General features: G+C 42.7%; 2 protein-coding genes across 3 annotated transcripts; one reads left to right on the plus strand and one right to left on the minus strand.

The window, feature by feature from the left end:
* Positions 1-6: 6 nt before the first annotated feature.
* LOC309649253 (tigger transposable element-derived protein 1) lies at positions 7-12,039 on the plus strand. The gene is made up of 2 exons (XM_082439062.1): positions 7-2,270; positions 10,297-12,039. The coding sequence occupies exon 1, from the start codon at positions 387-389 to the stop codon at positions 2,166-2,168; it is 1,782 nt and encodes a 593-aa protein (XP_082295188.1). The 5' UTR covers positions 7-386; the 3' UTR covers positions 2,169-2,270; positions 10,297-12,039.
* On the minus strand, positions 6,502-25,690 carry TMEM170A (transmembrane protein 170A). 2 transcript variants are annotated; one of them, XM_082439248.1, is made up of 3 exons: positions 25,392-25,690; positions 12,115-12,216; positions 6,502-9,603 (listed from the first exon to the last, which is right to left on the minus strand). In XM_082439248.1, exons 1-3 carry the CDS (start codon positions 25,522-25,524, stop codon positions 9,473-9,475), a joined length of 366 nt encoding a protein of 121 aa, XP_082295374.1. In that variant the 5' UTR covers positions 25,525-25,690; the 3' UTR covers positions 6,502-9,472. The 2 variants fall into 2 exon arrangements, with proteins under 2 accessions (XP_082295374.1, XP_082295373.1); XM_082439247.1 differs by having other exon boundaries at positions 12,046-12,216.

Below are 25,690 nucleotides of genomic sequence, written 5' to 3' on the forward strand. Positions count from 1 at the left end.
GAAGCAGTGCATGCTGGAACTTGTAGTCTCCAGCGCTACCAGACGCTTTGATTTAGTAAATATGCTTAAACGAAATTTGTTTTGTCCACGGGAATACAGGTGACCTTCGTTATTAACAGGTTGCTATTTTTGTATTCACTTACTTGTTAAAATTTACTGTCACCCCAAAAATCAATATTCGCGGTGCTTTCTGGGGTTATTCGCGGACATGCGCAGAGAGTGAAAATTCTGAGTCAACCAGTGGTGGCTTGTACCGACGTTGGAGGCAGATGATCCGCTATCTTGCTTCGGCTCTCGTACTCTAAATAAGTGTCCTCTTCGCAATCTGTTTAGTGCCGCGTTTTTTGCATTTTTTGTGCTTTTTGTTGGTGATTTCGCTGTTTAAAATGACCCCTGAGCGTAGTGCTGCGGTGCTGCCTAGTGTTCCTAAGCGCAAGAAGGCTGTGATGTGCCTTATGGAGAAAATACGTGTGTTAGATAAGCTTCGTTCAGGCATGAGTTGTAGTGCTGTTGGCCGTGAGTTCAACGTTAATGAGTCAACAATCCGGTACATCAAGAAAAAGGAAAAGGAAATTCGCCGATCTGTACGTGAGGCTGCTCCGGAAAGTGCTAAAGTGACGTCTATAGTGCGTGAGGAAGCTATGGAAAAGATGGAAAAGCGGCTCAATTTGTGGATTCATGAGATGACAACCGATAAAAAAGGTGTGGTGGACAGCATTGTTGTGAGGCTGAAAGCCAAAGAAATTTACGGTCACGTTACCCAGGGTCAGAAAAACGTGAAACCCTTCTCGGCTAGCGCTGGCTGGCTTGCACGTTTCAAAAGACGATATGGTGTGAGTAATGTTAAGCTTGCAGGTGAGGCAAGTTCTGCAGATCAGGAGGCTGCGGAAGAATTTAAAAAATACCTGCTAAGTGTTATACAGGAAAAGGGGTACGTGGAAGAGCAGGTTTTCAACGCTGATGAGACTGGCCTATTTTACAAAGACGTTGGCAAAAGAACCTATATAACGCAAATGGCCTCCAAAGCCCCTGGCTTTAAATCATTCCAGGATTATGCAACCCTGCTTCTGTGCGCCAATGCCAAGGGCGACTTTAAATGCAAACCCCTAATGGTGTACAGAGCTCCAAGTTCACAAGCACTTAAAGGGAAAAGCGTGAATCATATGCCGGTGCATTGGAGGTGGAACAAAAAAGCGTGGATGACTTCTGATTGGTTCCACAGCTGCTTCATACCAGAAGTTGAATACTATCTTCACGGCAGAAACCTTGCCTTCAAGATTTTGTTAATTTTGGATAATGCCCCAGTCCATTGCTGTGAAGAACTCAGAAATGCCCACCCCAACGTAGAAGTTCTTTTCATGCCCCCAAATACTACGTCTCTCATCCAACCCCTGGATCAGGGCATAATAAAAGCCTTCAAGGCGCACTATACTAGGGAGCTTTATAGCAAGGCTTTTGAGGCTCTCAGAGCCAACAAGGAAACTACCATGATGGACTATTGGAAGTCAGTCACTATACGCAACGTTATTGATTATGTTGGCACAGCGTGGGACAACATCAAGCAGGCTACTATCAATAATTGTTGGAAAAATGTTTGGCCGGACTGCGTAGAAAATTTTGAAGGCTTTGAAGGTGTTACAGAAAGTATAAAGAACAGTGTCAAAAACATAATGCATATCGCATGGCAGATAAGTGGAGAAGGCTTTGATGACATGAGAGAAGAAGATGTGGAGGAAATTTTGGCAGAGAAAGCAGTAGAACCCACCAACGAAGACTTGGACGAGATGGCAAAACAAGGCGTTGGAGTCAGTGATGATGAAGATGGTGATGAAAGTCAGCCTAAGAGTCCAGGAATTGTCTCTCTTACAGCGGCCAAAATATCAGAATGGAACTCTGCCTTGGAAAAAATTTTCAGTGACATGGAAGAGTGTGACCCTATGCTTGATCGCAGCCTCAAATTTAAGCGCTTAACCTCCTGTGCGTTTGCCCCCTATGCCGAGATGCTTAGAGATTTGAGGCAAAAAGCCAGGCAGACGGGGCTGACCCAATTTTTGGAGCCAGTTTGGGAGGGAAAATTGCCGACTCCATCAACAAGTGGTGAGAGCCAAACCTCTGAGGTTGAACTGACAGATGTCAACCTGCCACCCTCTTCCCCTTCTGCAGAATGAGTTCCACCAACCTCTCCCTTGCTTTTTGTGGGGCAAGCCAAGGTCGAGAGGTTTAACCACACCGTGCACTGTGCCATCACGCAGCCTGCAGCTCTATCAACAGTAAGATTTTAGTTAACGTTTTTATAAAACTTTAAACGCTAAATCTTTCATTTTGGGGGGACTTTATTTGCATTACTGCACACTATATAGTATGTGTTTACAGTGCTGTATGCATTTACTGTACATGAGTACTATATGTGTAGTGTGTGTCTGTGTGTGTGTATGACTGAGGGGGAAAGTTAAAGTAGTACAATCTCAGTGTTGTACATTACACAAACATGCTGTCATTGAAATAATTGTTTCATTATCAACACTGCGTATCATTATTTGTAAGAAAGAGATTAAATTCAGTGTCTTTGAACAGAAACACACATAAAGCAAGGTTATGTACTGATCAGTTGACAAAAATGGTACAACCAGAGACCCACAGGAACTCAACCCTGTATTTCTGCTAATTGACTGTGCACGGTGACCTTACAGATATAAGTACTGCGAACGACAAGGATCAGCTCTATTCTAGAATTCAGGCATCATCAACACCAGTCCTTCCTTCAAGTTAATCCATATGGAAATACAACCATATATAATGCTTGTCATTTTGTCAGATTAAAAATTTTTAATTATAATCCAACTCTGGGAGGCAGTAATCAGATGCAAATGAGATATCATCGACTAACATCCTATTTGTTCAGGTTTGGGTTTTTTCAGCTGATAATTGCTCCCTGTTGATACTCTGGACTAGGGTCTGTGTCACCCAGTTTAGTGTTATCTAAATCAAGGAATAGATGAAACATGTCTGTGATTAAAAGGACATTATGGTGCCTTTATGCCAACAAGCTTTTTAAAACAGCCTGATTGCAACATAGTTCACACACCACAAAATTTACTCATTTAAAGTGCATAGTTCAATCATTTTAGTATATTCACAGATGTGTGCAACCATCACCACAGTCAATTTTGGAAGATTTTCATCACCCCAAGAAGGAACCTCTGACCAATTAGCAGTCACTCCCCATTTCTCCCCAATCCCCAGCTTTAGGCTAATCTTTCTGTCTCTCTATATTTTCTTATTCCAGACATTTCATATAAATGGAATTATACAAGATGTGGTCTTTTGTGACTGTCTTCTTTCACTTAGCACATTTTCAAAGTTCATTTGTCTTAGGTATATACCTGTGGAACTGCTGTACCGCATAGTAACTCTGTGCTTCACCTTTCAAGAAACTGTCAAACTGTTTTCACAAGCAACCATTTTATACCCTCACCAGCAATTTCTGAAGTCTCCAATTTCTCCACACCCTTACCAACACTCTATCTTTTTGATTATAACCATACTAGTGGGTGTGAAATGGCATTTCATTATAGTTTTGATTTGCACTTCCCTGATGACTAATGATGTTAAGCATCTATTCATGTCTTTATTGGTCATGGTATATGTTCTTTTGGAAAAATGTCTACTCAAATCCTTTCCCCATTTTTTTTAAAGACTTTTTTGATATGGACCATTTTTAAAGTCTTTATTGAATTTGTTACAATATTGCTTCTGTTTTGTTTTGGTTTTTTGGCGGTGAGGCATGTGGGATCTTAGCTCCCCGAGCAGGGATTGAACCCGTACCCCCTGCATTGGAAGTGCAGAATCTTAGCCACTGGATCACCAAGGAAGTCCCCCTCTGCCCATTTTTAAATTGGGTTGTCTTTCTGTTATTGAGTTCTAAGAGAGAGTTCTTTATATATAATAAACACAAGTCTCTTATAAAGTATATGATTTGAAAATATTTCCTCCTATTCTGTGGGTGTCTTTTCACTTTCTTGATGGCATCCTTTGAAGCATAAAAATTTTTAATTTTGATGAAGTCCAGTTTATCTAGTTTTAGTCTAATGTCCCTCTTGCTTTGGGAGTTGTATCTAAGAAGGCTTTGCCTAACCCAAGATCACAAAATTTACTCCTGTGTTCTTCTAAGAGTTTTACAGTTTCAGTTCTTACATTTAGGTCTATGACCCATTTCAGTAAATCTTTCTTATGTGAGAATAACAGAAAAATAGATGTGAAGTTAGGACCCAGTATTTGGGACTTCACCATTCTCAGCCTCGTTTTCCTTGGACAGCATAAATAAACCCTACAGTGACAAACTGGGATGTAGCCTTTTGCCCCATCCCTGGGGTCTGAGTCTGGGGAAAAGGATACCCCAGAGTTCTTCAGCAGACTCTCTCCTCCATTACCCTACTTCTCCCACTCTCCTCTTTACAGCTTACTAGCACTCCACACATTGGTTCAAATTTACAAAGTTTCTGACCACTTTATGGGTAACCAGGGAACTATTTTCTGTTGTGTCAAATAGTTTAGTAAAGAGGTCAAAAATTGGTTAGCCGGCCAAATCCAGCATAAAGACATGCATTGTTCGACCTGAAAAGCATTTTACATGAAGTTAAATTAGCGGCCAGCTGTGATATTATGATTTCGAAGAAATATACATTTGGTCACTCAGATGACCAAAATGTGTTTCTCATATATATTTGGTCTTCATCCACAGTTCCTGGCTCACAGCTCCCAAAACCCCTGGAATTTCCTAAGTGTTGAGAGTGGTAAAGGTGTCTTGTGTTGTATGAATGGCTTTTAGAAGCACCTAGGGATGGGGCTGGTTGCCAGGACAGCTAACCGTGTGATTAAAGGATTGAACTTTCAGTCCCCACATCCCCGCACAGCCCTCCCCTGCCCCACCTCTGGGGAGAGGGGGGAGGGGCGACAAGTTGAATCAGTTCCCAATGGCCAGTGATTTAACGAATCATGCATATGTGATGAAGTCTCCATAAAACCCCAAAAGGACAGGGTTGAGAGCTTCCCAGTTGGTGAACACGTGGAAATTCGGGGAGAGTGGCTCCCTTGGAGGGGGCATGGAAGCTCCACTCACCTTCCTTATACCTTGCCCTGTGCATCTCTTCCATCCGGCTGTTCCTGAGTTATATCCTCATGATGAACCAGTGATCTAGTATGTAAAATGTTTGAGTTCTGTAAGCCACTTTAACAAATTAATTGAACCCAATTTATAGCCAGTTGGTCAGAAGCACAGGTAACAGCCTGGACTTGCAACCAGCCTCTCGAATCAGGGGGTGCAGTGGGAGTCGGTCTTGTAGGATTGAGCCCTTAACCTGTAGAATCTGGTGCTATCTCTGGGTAGTGTCAGAATTGAGTTGAATTGTTGGACACACTGCTGGTGTCCAAGAATTGTTTGTTGGTTTGGGGAACTCCCAATATAACAGCACTTAAAAATTAAGAGATTTCAAATAATCTAATTTCCAATTCCTCTGAAAAACTGGAGAATCCGGCAACACTGGGCACATAATCCCACAAAATATCAATAGAAATAGGCTGGAACTGAGCAAAGCCTTTAGACAAATCTCTCCAGCTGGCCACAGTACAAATCCCAACTCTGTACAAGTTTCCTGGTTCACTATTACCGTGTTGTCTTGGTAATAATTTATGGGATCCTTCCTGCCAAACTCAGCATCTTTAGCCCCTCATCCACCATAGTCTCTTTCCACTGTCTTGGGTTATCACCTTTTTAGAAAAGATCCTCCTCTGTTCGGTCCTGGATACGTATCTTGGGGGCTTCTGGCTGAACTCTGCATGTATCCTTCAGGGGTGCTAGAAACATTCTGTATCTTGATCGAAGTGCTACCACTCCGCATTAAGTGTATAAATACATAAAAATTCAGCAAGCTATACATTTAAGATTTGTGCACTTTACTGTATGTTACACCTCAATTTAAAAAAAAATTAGAGAGAGAATGGATGGGTAGTCTCCTACCAGACATTGTATGTCTGTCTGCAATGCCTGGAACTGCAGCAGTTATCTTGTGAACAGGGGGTAAGCTACCCAAATCAGACAATCCAATTTACTGAAAATGGCAGAGCAGAAAAAGATTTATGATGTCACAGAATACTAAACCAACCTCGGAGCCTCTCTTCATGTGGACTTACTACTGAAATAATACATGTTTTTCACAAACTATATCAGCTTTCAGCCATTCCAGTGTGTAATCATACAAAAGCTTCTTGATGGTAATATATAGCTCACAAAGTGGAGTTAATAAGACTCAAGTTCACATGTAAGTACAGTTTAATCAGATCTTTGGACAAAAATTTTACCATAAACTAGTGAGTTGAACATAAAAGAAATACAGTTAAGCATATATGTTAAGTACTAAAAAAAAACTTAAGTTGGAAAACCTTATTACGAAAGACTAAACTCATTGGCCACTGAAAAAGAAATAACAGTTCTAGTTCACAGAATTAAAAGTAACTCTTTATTGATAAACATATATACCAGAATTAGAAATGTCAGTAGAAAAATAAAATTTAAATAATTTTCTATGGTACAAAGATTAGATCATTTTGACTGTAGCATTTGGTGAAATAATCTAATACAAAAAGCTGAGCTGATTTTAGCCACAACCAGCCTGACCGAGTGCACAAAAAAGAAATGCACGTACACAGAACCTTCTGCATGTGGACAGCTAATGGCACCAGGACTTCACATTCCAGGAAATGGTCTCCTAGGGAAGGTTGGTATGCACTGCAGTTGTAATAAGAACTTAATTCAAACCAGAGCAGCTTTTGGAATCAAAAGCTAACATACAATTTAAAGACTTAGAAAACATAAGGGCTTAAAGATAATTATTTGCATGAACTTTTTCTCACCTAGTTTAGACATATCCTAGGTAATGTTTTGCTGAAAAAAAAAATGAGTTAACAGCACAAAGAGACATCTTTATCTTGGAATATTCATTACTCATTTGTAGACGGATTTAAGTTCACGTGAAACGCCTTTACCCTAAAACCTCAATATTAAAGAATCCAGAAATCAGCTTTTTATGGTTGGGGCTGCCTCCTTCCCACTCATAGAAAAAAGGAAAAGTGATGCACAGCTAAGGGAGGGGTGGTTGCACGTGTCTCTAGGAAAGTCAGTAGTTGGCAAAACTTCTCAGAAGCTATATGTGATAAGATAAAATGTTCAACACAAATGCCAATATTTTTTCATCTGGGCAACCACCCCCAACTAATTGTGTATTTGAGATGAGAAATTAAAAAGAAAAATAAACTCTAAGGGGGAATAGACATTCCTTATCATTCAAATAGTTTCTCCCTGAAAATATTTCAAGCCACAAATCTCAAGCTATATAAAGTCTATATACATTTATTCACAGGAGAATGTTCACAGACTGGGATGGATGAAACATTCAATAATTTGAAGATACACTTTATATTTGAAGTTTTTTAAAAAGAGTGGATAATCAAACAAGAAACAGATGAAAACAAAGACAACTTTCAAAATGCATTAATTTTTGTGTCTTGGCTCTAAAAGAAAAATAAACCAAATAAATCATGGATCAGTATGTTCAAAAATTAGTATTTAGGGGGAGGAGCCCACTGACCACTGGCCCATGTTCAATTTGTGAAATTCTATCCAAAGGAATGTTTTAGGTGAGAATGCTAAGAGGCATCCTTCAGTAGAGATAATTAAAATAATTTCCTACAACAAATTTCTTAAACTGAAGGGCTACTTTTCCAAATCCAGCTCACTGAACTGAAAAATGGAGTCTTCAACTAAAGACTTAAAAATTTGCTTGAAAGAAAGATTTGAGCATTGGAGAGTAATCTTGTTGGGGAATTTGTAAAGACATTTGCCTACATTCCAACTCCTGTAATTTTCCACCTAGTCTATGTGTATATAACACTATAATTTTGATAAGTGGTCTAATGGACGATTAGTTAAAAGAAAATGTCCAGTTACTTTTTGTGATCCTTTGTAACTTTTCTCTTTGACTATCCCTGGTAAATTGGTACTCCTGGCTGTTTTTAATCAGAAGCCAGAGTGCATATTGCTTTAAATCAAATAGAACTGCACACGACCTCATGGGCAGTTAGCCTTACACTCACAATGAAAACCTTCCTTTAAAAATGTCAGATTTAATTACCAGAAACTATTTTGAAAACATATAACATCGATTGTATTTCATACAGAACAGTTTAGGTGGTAAGGATAAAGTTAGATAATTTTTGCAATCCTTTTTCTTTTGAAGGTTACAGTTTTCAGGCCTTTAAATGAAAAAGTAAGTTAGGCATTAGAAGAAAAATTAAAATAGCTAAAATTGGGTTTTAAAAAACTCTGATATTTAATTCTCTTTGAGGATATAAATTCTCTTGAAGGAAAATGTAAAGGGCACAGTGGAAGGCATATCTGAAAATTAAACTTTAGGCACTTTCTGGGAGTGATACCCAATACTGTAAAAGTGAGCTGAAGACCCACCACTAGGTAACCACATTAGGACTAGGAAATCCATAACCACTAACTCTAGTTTAAGCTGCACTTATACAATTTTTCAAGAGCCATGAGTAAACCAAAGTCACTAAGAAAAACAGTAACAGAACGTTTAAAGTATCTTTTTGTGCGTGTGCCTCAATGTTCAAAGAGTGTCCTAAACAATCTGGGTGAAAATTTTCAACTCCCAACTATTTAATAGGGTATGTTTCCAATTAAACTAAATAAAAGCAATAGAATAAAAGTTATAGGAAGAGGTAGTACAGGAGCTTTGGGGGGAAAAAGTCAATTATCTAGCTTATTTTGATAAAATGTACAAAAAAACAAATTCACATCTCTTAAAATATATTAAATAATCAGAGGTCAAGATAGTTATCCATAAAAACGTCACATCATTCAGTAGTTAGCTCCTTTTTCTTTAAACAGTGGAATCGAAGCCACTACTTGAGTTATAGATTTTTTTTGTGTGCAACAAATTTCACCAAATTTGTTCACAACACTATATTCAACCAAAACCTACTTGGCACTTACTGTCATGAAGATGTAGCACGAGATGAGTCTGCCAAATTTTAATCAAGATTAGATCAAGTTAGATTTTAGTAAAGTATACTCTGCTCAGAAATAAACTAATATGATCCATAGTTTCTCTGAAATATGCAACGTTGCATTTTCTCACAGAACATTAAAATTTCAGTGTGAAGGATGCCAACCTTCATCAGAAAGAAAGAAAAGAAACTTGATTTGTTTTCGTTGAGAACAATGAGTCCAAAGAGATCTTTAATTCCTGGAGCTTCAAATTGAAGAAAGGACTGAAATGTTCTTCATATACCTTTTCATCCAAGTTGCTTCCCGTTTGAAGAACTAAGAAAACACATTCCATGCTGTATTCTTTTTGAGGATTCTATGAAACTTAGGTTCGCCATCATAGCACAAGGGTATGTGCTATAGAGTAGCTAAAATCCGTAAAAAGGAAACCACCACTACACAAAACGTCTGTCCAGTGCCCAAGGTGAGGGCTTCAAATGGAATCATTTCCTTTCCTGCTGCTCGGTACACTCCAGCAATTGCTGCACCTGTTCAAAAATTCAAGAATGTTTTAAAAAAAAAGGTTAATATAATCAGGAAAATATAGCACTTAAAATTCTACCAGTAGAATGTTCTAAATTTTTTACATTAAAATTTAGACATTACAGAAATGTTTTGTTTTGTCTATTCTTTTTGCTGACTACTCTAGGTTTTAAGTATTCCTTATATGGTTTGCAAATCACTGACAAGTGATTTTAGGTGTTGAAAAGTGAATCCTTTAAACTGAGAGTCTCCTAGATTTATTGAATAAAATCACCTGGAAGTCATAGCCGAAATCACAAAGACGGCAATTTCCACGTAACCTGATTACAAACTCAAAAACATCTCTTATTCCGCATGCATTTAACAGGTACCTAACAAATTCTTGGCAATAAATGACAAAGAATCTTCCCTGTGGGACTGAGCAAGAAATATTTCAGGAGCAGCCACAGGGAAACCCCACTCTACTTTGTACTATACTCAGAGTTCCCCTCAAGAAATGGATGGAGAAAGGGGTGGGAAAAGGAAAAGAGGGGGACCCTAAGCCTATCAAGTTGCTATTCATTCAAAGGGCGAGAGGTGAGGGATACTTGGGGAGTCCTTTCTGTTACCCACATCATTAATCGTTTTTATTATGTTAGTCACTGTAACTTCCTAGAAATTGAGTAAACAAAACAAAACAAACATCTCTCTCTACCCAGGTACCCTGAATTGCTCACAGGGACTCAGCATTGTACAAAGAAAGTCAAGATTTCAATAGTTTGAAAATAACAGATCCAAACATCTCAGATGACCGCCCAACCGCCCCCCGCCCCACCTCAAATGCTCCAAACGGAATTCTCCTTGATCACAGAAGCTAGCTGGAGACACAAGACAGAAACACAAACATGAAGTAGATTCTGAGTAATGCAAAATGAAATATAGTGTTTCAATCAAGTGTCTACATCTTTTACAAATGTGATGTGATGGTATATTGACATATTTTAAGGAGAAGAAAGAACAATACTAATCAATACCTGTGTTGGTTGACAGGAACATTTGTGACTTTGAAATGCCCACCGCCAGAGGCAATGCACAAACACTGTGCTACTAACATCTGAAAGGCACATGTTCCATTGGGCCCTTTTGTAATTTGTCTCCAAAAAAAGTGGGTTGAGTCGGAAGAAGCTTAAAGAAGTTGAACTGGGTCCCAAAGTGGGATTTGGATGATTAAGGGAAGACAGGAAAAAGCAAACCAGAAGGAGCAGCAAATGGGAAGGGAATAGATTGTATGCACTAGAGTCGAAGAAGGACATGAACACGACATTTACTGCACAATTACTCTGTGGTAGATATTCTGGTTAAGTATTTTATATTCACATTTTTTCAATTCGTCATCACACAGCATCCCTATTTTACTGATGAGAAATCTGAAACAGGTCGTGGGGAACAGTAACCCAGCAAGGAAACTGGAGCAGAGGGTCTCTAAAGATAGCAGCAGGGGATATAGTTAAAAATATTTTTTAAGGCCAGTTATGGAAACTCCTTAATGCAAACAGGAGAAAACTGGCCTCCTCCCCCGTGTTATCACAAAGGTTTCATCATCTATGGAACACAGAGAAACTAGGCCACCTTGTCCCCCCCAAAAATCCCTCAAGTCAGAGAGGGAGATTTCTGCTTGAAGCTCAAGGTTTAAATTCACAGTGAAAAAAATTTATGTTTACATGTATATCTAGAAAAAAGTCTGAAAGCATACACCAAAATGCAAACTGTGGATACCACTTAGGAATGCAGTAATGGAGGATTTTTAGTTTTGCTTTCTTATAATTTTTAATTTATATAGAATATACATGTTATTTATATTTCATTATGAGCTTAAAAATAATTTAAACTTACTCTCATCCCTTTGACATGAGCAAAAGCCACACCTCCCCCCCAAAAAACACCAGACAGGTAAAAATAATTTATAATTATGAATGTTACTCCAATTCTTATTCAGAAAGTCCTGACAGGAAAAAACAACCAGGTACTTTTCTAAATAATACTTCTTGTCATTAGAATTATTCTTCCATCCTTAAAATAACTACACCTGGATGAGTGGAAGTAATTTGTCAACCAGCTTGCAAGGTCACAAATCAGTGAAGTGACAGCTGAAGAAAAAGGAGGAGTAGCTTCCAAAAAGACAAATATCTTCTTTTTCTAGTGACCTATTTCACAAGATCTGTCTCACAAAGCTTAACATGGCTTCCCTGAAGCCAGCGAGACAAAATCTGACTCAGTAAGTCAAAGATGTTAGCCAAATAAGGGGGGGACTGGGGTGAGAAAAAAAACAATACATAAAAAAAACAGGATCTGTGGTTAAAGATCACTCTTTCTTCTTCATCTCACTGAGACATGTTTCTAAAGCGGTTCCTAAAATTAACTAACTAGTCAAATGAAACATTTTGACTGTATTTTAATGTCTAACATACTTGTCAAGATTCCAGCAGTAATTGGTCCCACGATGCCCATCAACAGGATGCTTACAGACATGAACCTACCATATTTGTGATGTCTGAGGGTGAAGAGGGCCAGTAATCCAGCAGGGACATGAAAGAAGAGAGAGGACACCAGTGCCCACAGGAACACACCATACCACATCTCTACAAGGGAAAGCAAAGAAAGGTCGTACATCACCACCTTTCCCAGTGCAGTCATTACAAAGGGGTAGCCACTATGCCCAGTTATTTCATTTTTAAAACCATTCAGTTGCAATGAAGGTTCATCAGTCAAATATCCAAACATTGATGGTTTTGGAGGGATAAGTAAACTATGGCCACCACCTGTTTGTATACATAAACTCTTACTGGAACACAGCCATGCCCATTCATTTAAGTCTTGTCTATGGCTGTTTTCAAGCTACAAGAGCAGGGCTAAAACAGTGACAGAGACCATATGACCTGCAAAGCCTAAAATATTTACAATCTGGCCCTTTACAGAAAAGGTTGGCCAACCCCTGACAAGCTACCTGTACTCCCAAACACTGAAGAAAAGGTTCACTCAGATTTGAAAATTCACTTAAATGATTTCCCTCCCATAAGGACAAATGTAAGTACCACTGATAGGGTGCTATGCAGTCAATGCCTGATGACCATCCCTGCCTTCTTGATTATTCAGTCATCTCAAAAGGAAAAGCTCTATATACAATTACATTCATTCAACAATCATTTTCAAGACAATGCAGTAAGTATCAACCCATCATCTCCTATTAGGGTATCAAAGCTCTTTAAGACATGAAATAAATACCAGAATATGTAAATGTTTCGCTTAAGGCCAAATGGCAAGTGAGAGGGCAGGTTAGAAGAGGAGCTGGTTCTGTCCCTCTTAGGATGACAGTAACTCAGGAAACATTAAAATATTTGTCCAACAACTATGTATACAAACCTATGCATGAGATATCTTGGAAAATACAAAAAAAGGAGGAGATACCATCCTGCCCTTATGACTTTACGATTTAGCAAATGGCAGACATAACATTTTCCCCCAGTGGGCCCAGGCGTGGCTTCAGAATTCTCAAGAGAGCTCTTTACCCATATATGGATATAATGAAGGTGTCACACTAGATGAAATCTGTTGTCCATCCCTGCACTTGAGGCAGGTAAGTAACAGGCAATTTTAAAGATCAGTCAACAGCTCAACTGGGGTTTCTGCACCACAGCACTACTGACGTCTGAACCATTTAACTCTTTGTTGTGGGAGGCTGTCGACTGCAGGATGTGGAGCAACACCCCTGGCCTCTACCCTCTGGATGCTGGTAGCACGCTCTCCCGTTGTGACAACCACAATATCCTGACATTGTCACACGACCCCTGTGGGCATAATTACCCTGGTTAAAAACTGCTGACCTGACTGAAGCAAAGAGTTTATAAGAGTAACAGTAGTTAAGGACGCAAAGATAGATGGGGTCACATTACGGTGGGCTTTGAAGGCCAAACTAAGGACTTCAACATGTAAGCCCTAGAAGGTACCATCAAAGGTTTTTTGAGCAGTAAAGGGTTGTCAGCACAGTATTTCACAGGTGGCACCTACACTCCCAGTAGGAACACAAACTAGAAAGCCATCTCTGGAGGGTAAATTGGAAGTGTGTATCCAAAATAGTCAACTGTGCATACCCTTTGCCACAGTGATTTTACTTCCAGGAATACACAAGGGCAAGGACAAGGTCACGAGGTTCCTGACAGCACTGTCTGTACTGGCAAAAACTAGACACCAACTGCATGTCTGTCGATGGAGGACTTGTGAAACATGTTATGGTGCATCCGCATAATGAAACGTTACACAATCAATCAAAATAGGAGCAGCTCTTTAAATACTGATGGGGTAAGATGCCCAAGCCACATTGGGAAGTAAAAAAACGCAAGTTTCAGAATAGTATGTAGAATAAGATCCTGTTTTTGTGAAAACAAAAAACAAAAGAAACAAATGTGTGTAAATGCTTCTGTCTACTCAGAAAAGTCTGGACATATGTTTATTTAATAAATATTTACAACACGCACAGGCACTGTTTTAAGTGTTTGACAAATATTAACTCGTGTAATTCTCAAAGTAGCTCTATGAAGCACATATTAATATCTCTGACTCTTGGATGAGGAAACAGAAGCAGAGGGAGGTGAGGAAACTTGCTGGAGTCCACACTGCAGCACGAGGCAGAGCCAGGTTGACCCACGCTGGAAGCAACGCCCTCACCCTCTGTGCCACCTCTTACTGTATATTAAGATATAGAAAATTGTTATTTCTGGAGAATAGGATGGGCTGGGGGAGGGTTTATGACCATTCACTTTTTACTTTGATAAAACAAACAAAGCGGGGGCTTCCCTGGTGGCGCAGTGGTTAAGAATCCGCCTGCCAATGCAGGGGACACGGGTTCGAGCCCTGGTCCGGGAAGATCCCACATCCTGCGCAGCAACTAAGCCCGTGCGCCACAACTACTGAGCCTGTGTGCCACAACTACTGAAGCCCACATGCCTAGAGCCCGTGCTCCTCAACAAGAGAAGCCAACGCAATGAGAGAGAAGCCTGCGCACCGCAATGAAGAGTAGCCCCTGCTCGCTGCAACTAGAAAAAGCCCGCGCACAGCAACAAAGACCCAATGTGGCCAAAAATAACTAATAAAATAAAATAAAATAAATTTAAAAAAAAAAGCTTGGGAATTCTCTGGTGGCGCAGTGAATAAGACTCCACGTTCCCAATGCAGGGGGCGCACGTTCAATCCCTGGTCAGGGAACTAAGATCCCACATGCCGTGGGGCGCAGCCAAAAAACGGGGGGAAAAAAAAAAAGAGCGACCAGTGAGGAGCATCAGTGGGCTGGGGGAGAGGGGAGAGGGGAGAGTGGCAAAGGGGAGGGCCAGGGGCTTTTCTTGAAGCTGCGTCTGAGTTGTAAGCACACTGTTGTGTGTGGTTTTTCCCAAATCAATGTATTTTTACTCTTGTTGGGAGGAGGGGAGGAGGGGTTAGGGAGCCAGGGGTGATTAGAGGTGGGGCCAAATCCCCACCAGGCACCCTCCACACTCTCACTGATGGCTGCACTAATTCTCTGCACATATTAAGTCAAAGTTTCAATTAATACCATATTCTACATACACCTAGATTAGGATGTCTCGCTCTTGGTTGCTGTTGTTGTTTTTAATTAGTTTTTTTTTTTTTTTTGACTGCACTGGGTCTTCGTTGCTGCGCACGAGCTTTCTCTAGTTGTGGCGAGCAGGGGCTACTCTTTGTTGCGGTGCGCGGGCTTCTCATTGCGGTGGCTTCTCTTGTTGCGGAGCACGGGCTCTAGGCATGTGGGCTTCAGTACTTGTGGCTTGTGGGCTCTAGAGAGCAGGCTCAGTAGTTGTGGCGCATGGGCTTAGCTGCTCCGCGGCATGTGGGATCTTCCCGGACCAGGGCTCGAACCCGTGTCCCCTGCATTGGCAGGCGGATTCTCAACCACTGCGCCACCAGGGAAGTCCTTTTTTTAATATTTATTTATTTGGCTGCTCCAGGTCTTAGTTGCAGCATGTGGGATCTTCGTTGCGGCGTGCGGGATCTTTAGTTGTGGCAGGCAAACTCTTTTTTTTTTTTTTTTTTTTAATTTTTATTTATTTATTTATTTATTTTTGGCTGTGTTGGGTCTTTGTTTCTGTGTGAGGGCTTTTCTCTAGTTGCGGCAAGCGGGGGCCACTCTTCATTGTGGTGCGCGGGCCTTTCACTGTCGTGGCCTCTCTTGTTGCAGAGCACAGGCTCCAGACGTGCAGGCTCAGTAGTTGTGGCTCACGGGCCTGGTTGCTCCGCGGCATGTGGGATCTTCCCAGACCAGGGCTCGAACCCTTGTCCCCTGCATTGGCAGGCAGATTCTCAATCACTGCACCACCAGGGAAGCCCTGGCAGGCAAACTCTTAGTTGCAGTATGTGGGATCTAGTTCCCTCACCAGGGATCGAACCCAGGTCCCCTGCATTGGGAGTGCAGAGTCTTAACTGCTAGACCACCAGGGAAGTCCCTCGCTCTTGTTTTGGATGGAAGGCTCTCAATAAAAGCATCAGGGACACCTCATCTAGGGCTCAATGCTTATTAAAAATAACAAACGACTGAGGGTGTTTTGGTACTTCTGTTCTGGTGACAAATTATCAGATAGCTACAAAAGGTTTCAAACCACTGGTATGAGTTTTCTTTTTCTTTCTGCTGAACAAGATACATCTTCAGAATTATTTTATAATACTGTCGAAACTTGTCTATTCTGTTTGATGGTGTTTAGCAAATTGTTAAACCAAGTCTAAATCATGTAATATGGAGTATAAAGTGATTAAACAGTAATGTCCCAAGCTTAAAACTTAAATATATATAAAATAAAAAAACGAATATATGTATAATATGTAAAATAATATATGTATACTAACTACTGCTCTTCCTCCACCAAAAGAATCACACACACATACACACACACACACACACATAAACAAAAAAACCCTTTCCAGTCAATAGTGTCTATCAGAAATTGTGGGCAGGATTCTCAATCCTCAGGGTTTGGGTCCCCATCGTCTTCAGGAACAAACCTGTACGGTTAGTCCCCTACACACGAACCTTGAAGTTGAGAACTTTCAAAGATGCGAACATGCGTTCCATCAACATCAGGCGTGAGTGAAACTGCAGCTTGCCCTCCATCTCCTGTTGCTGGCGATCCTTCAGCTCTACCATCTCCCACCTCCTCTCCCTCCTCCAGTCAGTAACTCTTCTTGCCTGTTCCCTCGATGCCAGCCCCTGTATGCCAGCTGTTGTACTGTACTACTGTACTTTTCAAGGTACTGTACTGTAAGATTAAAAATGTTGTCTCTATTTTTTGTGTTTATGTATTATTTGTATGAAACCTATTACAGTGCAGTACTACATAGCCGATTGTGTTAGTTGGGTACTTAGGCTAACTTTGTTGGACTTAACGAACGTGCTCTCAGAACGGAACTCATACGTAGGGGACTTACTCTACCAGATACCACTGCAGCCTACTTTCCAGCCTCGGGCACCAGCCCTTCTTGCTTCCACAGCCCAGGAGACTTGCCCTCTTCTTGGCAGCAGCTCCAGAGGCTGCAGAGCCTGGTGTTCAGGTACTGCCCCTCCCTGATAAATCCCTCCTGCCTGGGCCGCTGCTGTTGCACCCTGGCCTCCCCCGCCCAAGGCCCCCTTGTGTACCATCCACTGCCAGCTCATCCCCAAGCCACAGGACAGCGTCATGCAGTTCCCTGCTAAAGCAGTAACCCCGTCTTCAATCCCACAGTCCTTCCCAGCTCCTCCCCAAATCACTTAAGAGACTCTGAACTCCATTACACCACCCAGTGTGCACAGAACTCTATAAGGACACCAGGAATGCCACTACCCAGGGGTGGACAAACGGGATACAAACCTGCCTCCAAGACCCCAGAGCAGCTGCCGTCTTGGCTGCTGTCTGCCACCAATGACGTGAGACCACTCCTGGGCCTAGCTGTCACGGGGCTTCTGCTGGAGCGCCCCAAATTTGAGAGACAAGCACTGCTTTCCACAGCAACTCAAGGCACTGCTGGAGCTTGGCTTCTTACTGGCTGCCACAGAACCATCGGGGCAGTGAACTGGCAGGTGAGGCCTTGATCTGCCAGAGACACACTAAGTTGCTAACTTCAATAAAAGTGGGTCTGGACACTCGGGTGTTCTACTCAACTGCTATGGACTGAATTCATGTGCGGCAGCCCTAATCCGACAGGACTGTGGCCTTATAAGAGGAAGAGAGATCTCTCTCTCTGTCTCTTGTTCTCTTTCTCTCCCCATCATGTGAGGACATATCAAGAAGGTGGCCCAAGAGGGCCCTCACCACAACCTGACCATGCCGGCACCCTCATCTTGGACTTCCAGTCTCCAGAACTGTGAGAAAATATACTTCTGTTGTTTAAGCCACTCAGTCTGTGGTATTTTGTTCTAGCAGCCCTAGCAGACATCACTCACCTGTTCCCACTTCTCTGGAGCACAGCACCTGCCCAAGGAGGCCTGCTGGGCTATCAACTCATATCTCGATTTTCCTGAAAGCTGAAAGGAATCTGTTTGCAAACAAGATCTGGCACAGCAGGTCCGCTCCTCCCTGAGTCTCTGAGAAGGAGAAGCACCATGCACCTTCCTATAACCCTGAGCTACAGCCATCAGCTAGCTCAGTGCCTACATATTTTATATCGCATCACTTAAGTCACTCTAAGTAGGAAAAAAAGGCTGTATTACATTAGATGAGTAGTACAATTTATAAAACACTTTTCAGATGGATGGGATTATTACAGGACTGTAACAGCTAAGGCAAACCTCAATCAATAAAACATTTTTTAAAAACTAAGTGATTTCCCTTTAATCTACTGCACCTTAATTTGCCATCTATTTAATAGCTATTTATTGATTATCATATAGTACTTTTCATTCCCCTGGGTCAACACACGGTCAAAAATCTTTGTCTACATATCTTACAGTATTTCCTTGTTCACTGTTTCAAATAAAGTGCATTATCTTCAGCTTTGTTTACTCTGGCAGCTAAAGTCACATCATTTCCCCGTGTTGAAGAATAAATCAGGTTATTAATCTGAAATAAAAGATTATAAGGAGAGGGACTTCCCTGGTGGAGCAGTGGTTAAGAATCTGCCCGCCAATGCAGGGGACACGGGTTCGAGCCCTGGTCTGGGAAGATCACACATGCCACGGAGCAACAAAGCCCGTGTGCCACAACTACTGAGCCCACATGCCACAACTACTGAGCCCGCGCACCTAGAGCGCACAAGAGAAGCCACCGCGATGAGAAGCCCACGCACCACAATGAAAAGCAGCCCCCCCTCGCCGCAACTAGAGAAAGTCCGCACGTAGCAACGAAGACCCAACACAGCCAAAAGTAAATAAATAAATAAATTTAAAAAAAGGGAAACTGCCATCGAAGTGGTTTCATAACAAAACAAAAAAAAAGATTATAAGGGGAAATCAGACTAAGCACTGGTGACAGAAGAGGCCCCAAAGATGCCCACATCCTCAACCCCAGAGCCTATGAAAATGCGACCTTACATAACAAAAGGGAGTGTGCAGGTGTGATTAGATTAAGCATCTTGGGATGGTGGGGGTTAGCCTGGATTTTATAGGTGGGCCTAATGTAATCAAGGGTTCTTGTAAGAGCGTCAGAGCCAGAGAGATTTGAAGATGCTATGCTGCTGGCTTTAAAGATAGAGGAAGGAGCCATAGGCCAAAGGATGCAGGTGACCTCTAGAAGCTGGAAAAGACAAGAAAACAAATTCTCCCTAGAGCCTTCAGAAGGAAGGCAGCTCTGCTGACCCATTTTGGACTTCTGACCTCCAGGACCGTAGAATGACAAGCCACTAAATTTGTCCTAAGTTGTTTCAGAAGCAATAGCAAACTAACACAAGCACTGGGAGTTCATTCATTCAGCAAATATAATACTTACTGAGCCCATTCCATATGCCGGGCACGTCAGTGAACAACAAAAACAAAAATTTTAAAAAGACACAGATCCCTGCCCACAGGGTGTTTGTATCTTTAAGAATATTTTTCAGACAGATATTTGAGTTAAAGAGAAAAGCCACACAGATTTCAGAATCCTCTAGGTGAGTCCTGTGTTAACAAAATGGGTTTGTAACGGCTGGCTCCCCAGCCCTCTAGCCTCCACAGCTGAGTCACCTCATTTCCAAGCAAGGCCTCAAGACCAACCTGGCCCCAATCAGCAGAAATGGAAATGGGAATCGTGAGGCTTGGCACCCAGCCATCCTTTCAGCTGGCCCCACTCTGCCTTATGTTCCAGGTCGAACAACTGTATGAGCACAGCCAGTGCCTCTGATGCCAGGGTTCTAAGTAAACTGCCTCAGTCCTGGGAACTGCAGTCCTACTCAGTCCTGCAACTCGATGCCGGACTGCCTAGATGCTAACTGCCCATCAGCCTGCATCTGTCCACAGTGCCCACTGTGAGAGCCCTCTCTTACCCAACCCCACCTACCTGCCAGGGGATCCATCTGTTCCCCTGTGAAATACTAACATATATATACTGGTCTCTACTGCTGATTCCTGACACAGAGCTCCTAAAACCCTTGTAGATAATGGTGCTAGGAAAATCTTTTGTTCTAATACTTAGTCTTTGACCCTGGTTCCTGATGCAGAGCTCCTAAATTCCTTGGAATTTCCAGGAGTGTCTTTTGTTCTCATGAGGCAACTCTTGGTGGGCTCCTGGATGGTCAACAGAAAGACCAAGCCATGATCATAAGCTTGCAACTTTCAGCACCACCCTCCATGCTCTGGAGAGGGGACAGAGGCTAGAAGGGAGTTAATAATCGGTCATACCTAGGTGATGAAGCCTCCATAAAAATTCCAAAGGTACAGAGTTCAGAGAGCTTCTGGGTTGGTGAAAACATCTATGTGCTGGGAGGGTGGCCCACCCCAGCTCCAAAGGGACAGAAGCGCCTGTGCTTGGGGACCCTTCCAGACTTCACCCTATGTACCTCTCTATCTGGTGTTCATTTCCAACCTTTAATATCCTTGGTAATATACCAGTAACCTAATAAGTAAACTGTTTTCCTGAATTCTATGAGCTGCTCTAGCAAAATAATTGAACGAGAAGGAGGACATGGGAACCTCAGCTGGTCAGAAGCACAGGGGACAACCTGGACTTTTGACTGGCATCTGAAGTTGGGGGTTGGGGCAGTCTTGTGGAACTGAGCCTTTAACCTGTGGGATTGGATGCTGACTCCAGGTAGCCAGTGTCAGAACTGAACTGAATTGTAGGACACCCAACTGGTGTCCCAGAATGGCTTGATGCATGGAAAAACCACACATCTGGCGCCAGAAGTGTTTGAGTGTAGCAGCGGTGTGAGAGTAAAGGAAAACAGCGAGTTTTTCCTAGACACTCTTCCTCTCCTAACAATGGAGACTTGCCCCCCAGGACTACCAGCAGTGGGCTGCCACCTCTCTCCTGAGGCCATTGCCTAACTGCCCACTCATCCCTTGTTTCTGTGTGCCCCTCTGGCCTGCCTCAATCCCAGTGGTCTCTTGGGCCTAGCCTGGCTAGATCTTATCTGTCCTGATCTGGCCTTCCATCTATTCTCCACACAAAGCCAGAAAGTCAGTGCTAATGGGAACAAGGTTTCTTGTTGGGGTGATGAAAATATTCTAAAGTTGCTTTTTGTGATGGTTGCAAACTCTGCAAAAAGTCATTAAATTGTATACTTTAAAAAAAAAAAAAGTAAGTCAGCTCATCCTTCCTCTGCTCAAAACCCTCTAATATGGCTTTCTGGGATCTGACCTCACTTCCTCTCCCTGCCTTGCCCACCCTGTTCCACCCACTGCACTGGCCTCCTTCATGTTGCTTAACAAGCTCCGGTCCCAGGGCCTCTGAACCTGCTGCCCCTCGCCCACAAGGCTCTTCTCCCAACGGCTGCGTGGCTTGTTCCTCATTCCCTTCAGATTTCTTCTCCAATGGCACCATCATAGAGGGCCTCCTTGTGACCTTAAGTAAAACAGCATTCCACTTGACACACAACACCTGCCACTTACTATCCCCCTACCCTGTCTTACACTCACCACCATCTGTTCCTTTCCATACTTGAAAAAAAAATTTTTTATTGGAGTATAGTTGCTTCACAATGTTATGTTGGTCTTTTCCATACTTTTAAATTTTGTTTTCTCTCTCCCCTTTAGAATGAAAGTTCTTTTGTTTTGTTTACTAACACACCTTTACTTGGTGCCTAGAAAACAACAGACACACAATAGACACTGAGTAAATATTTGTTGACTGAATGAGTAAATGACTGATCCAAGTGTGACCTATTCTTGATTCCAACAACAGCACAACCAAAACATTAGTGAGTTTTAGTTTATCAGAAGATACACTTTGACACTGAAGGTATAATGAAATTCACACCTTCAGAAAGTGAATGTTATTCCTGATACAGGAAAAAAAAAAAATCTGCCTTTCATAGCACTCAGATTTGTTAAAAATGACACCACCAACAACAAAAGAAATCTGAACAACTTGCAATAAGGAGGGTTAGGCAGGAACCTAAATAGCTCAATTGCAAATGCAGGTTTAAAAAAAATCAATTCAAAGCTTCCTAACAGTGATAAACCACAGACTATTTCAGAGCAATGATTTTGCCATATCGAGTTGGCATAAAATGCAAGGAACCTTTTCTGTGGGGCCAAAATAGAAACAATTCCAGAATCAGGGCAGTGAACGACATTCACTGTCAGCAGGCTTTGGTGCCTCCAAAGCGATTACAGTTCATGCACTTACTGTCCATTCCAGCTAAAGAAGAGATATAGCAGGGAGGCTGTGTGTTTACCCAATGTGTTTACCCATCACATTCTGATCAGCTTGCGGTCAAGGGCTTTATCTCATGCATGTTTATACCCCCAGCCCAGAGCCTGCACTTGACCAACGTATACCTGCTAAATGAATGATCCCTGGTGATCACCACCCCCAAGTTATATATTCAAAGAAGTTCCCATAAACTCAAATACATACTGCAGTTTAATATTTCAGAACAATTGCTGAAAGCAAAACAATTCACTTAGCTACAGATTCTCTACTATGACATGTTAAAACTATTGTTCCAAATCCACTTATCTCAATCTTTTCTTAGAGAAAGAAAAGGCAACTAAAAGCGAGACAGATTGAACAGAATATTCAGTTTCAAAGTATCACCTCACATGATTTATTACAAAAGGATTAAGGTACCCTTACAGTGGACAGATCTGATAAACACCATCTTCACCAAATGATTAAACCTAGTGTTATCAATAAAGGTACAAACTGACACTAAATGTCTCCTGATGAGGTGCCCTGGGAAGTGGACAACATCACCTGTGTAGGCAGCATTCTGAACAAAAATATTTAATCTGAATCTAATCACGAAGAAAAAAATGAGATAATTTAGATTATGGAATATTCTATGAAACAATTAGCCTGGACTTCAAAAATGTCTGTCTCAAGAAACTGAAACAAGGATGGAGGAACTGTTCTAGATTCAACAAGACTAAAGAGACATGACAATTAAATGCAATGTGGGACCCTTGATTAGATCCTGGAATTTAAAAAAAAACAAAGGAGGGACTTCTCTGGTGGTCCAGTGGGTAAGACTCCATGCTCCTAATGCAGAGAGCCCAGGTTTGATCCCTGGTCAGGGAACTAGATCCCACATGCATGCTGCAACTAAGAGTTTGTATGCCACAACTAAGAAGTCCCACATACTGCAATGAAGATCTGGCGCAACCAAAATTTAAAAATAAATTAAAAAAAAAAAAAAGGAAAAAAGCTAAAAATGGCATTATTTGAACAACTGGGAAAATTGGGAAAATCTAAATAAGGCCAATATATTAGATAATATTCTATCAATGTTAAATTTCTTGGGTGTGATGTGTTTTTTTTGTTGTGGCAGAAAATGTCTTCATTCTAAATGATACGTGCTGAAATATTAGGCGTCAAGCGTTGTCACTTCTGTAACTTCCTTTCAAAAGGCTCGCAGAAAGTAAAAATGTTATGTGTATGCATATATATATTTAGAGAGGAAGTGAAAGAATCAAAATGTTAATAATGAATCTAAGTAAAGGGCATATAGATATTGGTTATACTATCATTTCAATTTTTCAGTAGGTTTGAAAATTTTCCAAATAAAGAGTTGTGGGGGGCTTCCCTGGTGGCGCAGTGGTTGAGAATCTGCCTGCCAATGCAGGGGACACGGGTTCCAGCCCTGGTCTGGGAAGATCCCACATGCCGCGGAGCAACTAGGCCCGTGAGCCACAACTACTGAGCCTGAGCGTCTGGAGCCTCTGCTCCGCAACAAGCGAGGCCGCGATAGTGAGAGGCCCGCGCACCGCGATGAAGAGTGGCCCCCACTCGCCGCAACTGGAGAAAGCCCTCACACAGAAACGAAGACCCAACACAGCCAAAAATAAACATAATAAATAAATAATAAATAAAAAATTTAAAAAAAAAAAAGAGTTGTGGGAAAAGTAAGGAAACAATGAAAGCAGACCGATCCAGCTCAGTACTGCCTCCAAACTGCATGAACATTTCATTTTTTGGACAATGTCTCCAGAATGCCATATATTTCTGTTGTCACTGTCAAATGTGATCTTAGTACCTTTTGATACCTTTTGCCAGATTATCGTTTTAGGCATGATTTCAAGCTAACATCTGCATCTGCCCCAACACGGTTATCTTATTAACTATTTCACAAACCTGTCCGGGAAAATACTAGGAAGGTAATACACATCAAGTCCCTGGTGTCCGCTGAATGGCGCCTGGCAGTCGCTGCCCAGCGAAAGAGAAATCACAGGTGCCTTGTTTACAACTGCAGTCAGTAATCCAACCCTCCTTCCTTTGCAGGTCTCAGGCCGGTTCTCGCATTGTTTACTGAGTCAAGGTATCTGCCAGCTATGCGGGAGAGCCCAACCTCACCTTTCAATCACCCCTAACTCAGCCTTCTTGCCTTTAAAGGGCCAACACACAACCGTGCTCTCCCGTCAAAGGCTTTATTTTCGGCCTTCCCAAGTAATTTCTCCTCCTCTCAGTTTTCTGAACACGATAGCTTTCTATCTCGATTTCTAATTTTTAAAAACCCTGCTCCCAGGCCCAGCAGAATCTCCAGTGGGTGTAAGAATCAAAAAGAAGCTGCATCAAAGACCTCGAACGCATGAGTGGGAGGTTCGGCAACAGGTCTCAGAAAGTGATTCCTAGAAAGAGAAGCTGGTGGAGGGGGTGGATTTGAACTTGGGTGGTAGCGATCGGCAGACCTCCTCCCCTCGTAAAGGGGTTGGGCTACACTAGAAACAAAGGGTGTGTGAGTTCTGACTGACAGCCCTCAGCCCGGCCGGGACCATGCGCTGTCCGAGCTGGGAAAGCCGAGAGGCCGGCGCGGACGAAAGGGGCTGGGCGGGGGTGACCGCCTCCAGTGCCCCATACAGGGAGGGACGGCCGCCTACAGGGCTCTGCCGATTTCATGTCTGAACCTGGGGCGTCTGGAAACTCCTAAGAGCAAGATCAGTTCGGGCGGTGACTGAGCTCCCTTCACTGACGGGTCCCCAGCGCGGGCTCGGGGTGGCCTGGCCCGAGGGGCCGGCAAGGAAGCGACGGGGGGAGGGGTTAAGGCCCCCAGCTCTCGGCCGAGGGAGAGGGAACCTTCTTCCAAGAGGAAAACAGCCCCCAGCGGGCGGGACGGCGGGGTGCCAGTCTGCTCGCCGGGAAAGGGGCGCCGCCGCGCAGCCGGGCGGCCGCGGCGTGGCACGCAGTGCGCAGGCGCGGGGTGGGGCCGGTACCTGGGAAGGAGCAGAGAGAAGTGGAGTTAGGGCACAAGGTCCCGTTGCCCACGCGCGGCACGAGCTTCAGGCTGAGGATCTGCTGCAGGAGCCCGGCCGACCCTCCGCTGTCGCCGCTCCCCTCGTGCTCCATCCCGCCGCCATTCACCGCAGAGAGGTGGGGGAGAGCGCCTAAGGTGCTGCCGTGGCTCGCTCTCACTCACGGCCCACTCAGCTCTCCGCACCTCCGTCGCCTCAGCGTCACCTTCGGCCGAAACCCTCTTCCTCCCACCCCAACGGCACTGCCAAGTGATGGCTCC

The sequence above is a fragment of the Balaenoptera physalus genome (assembly GCF_965194825.1).
Source record: "Balaenoptera physalus genome assembly, chromosome: 19".
Classification (NCBI taxonomy): Eukaryota; Metazoa; Chordata; class Mammalia; order Artiodactyla; family Balaenopteridae; genus Balaenoptera; species Balaenoptera physalus.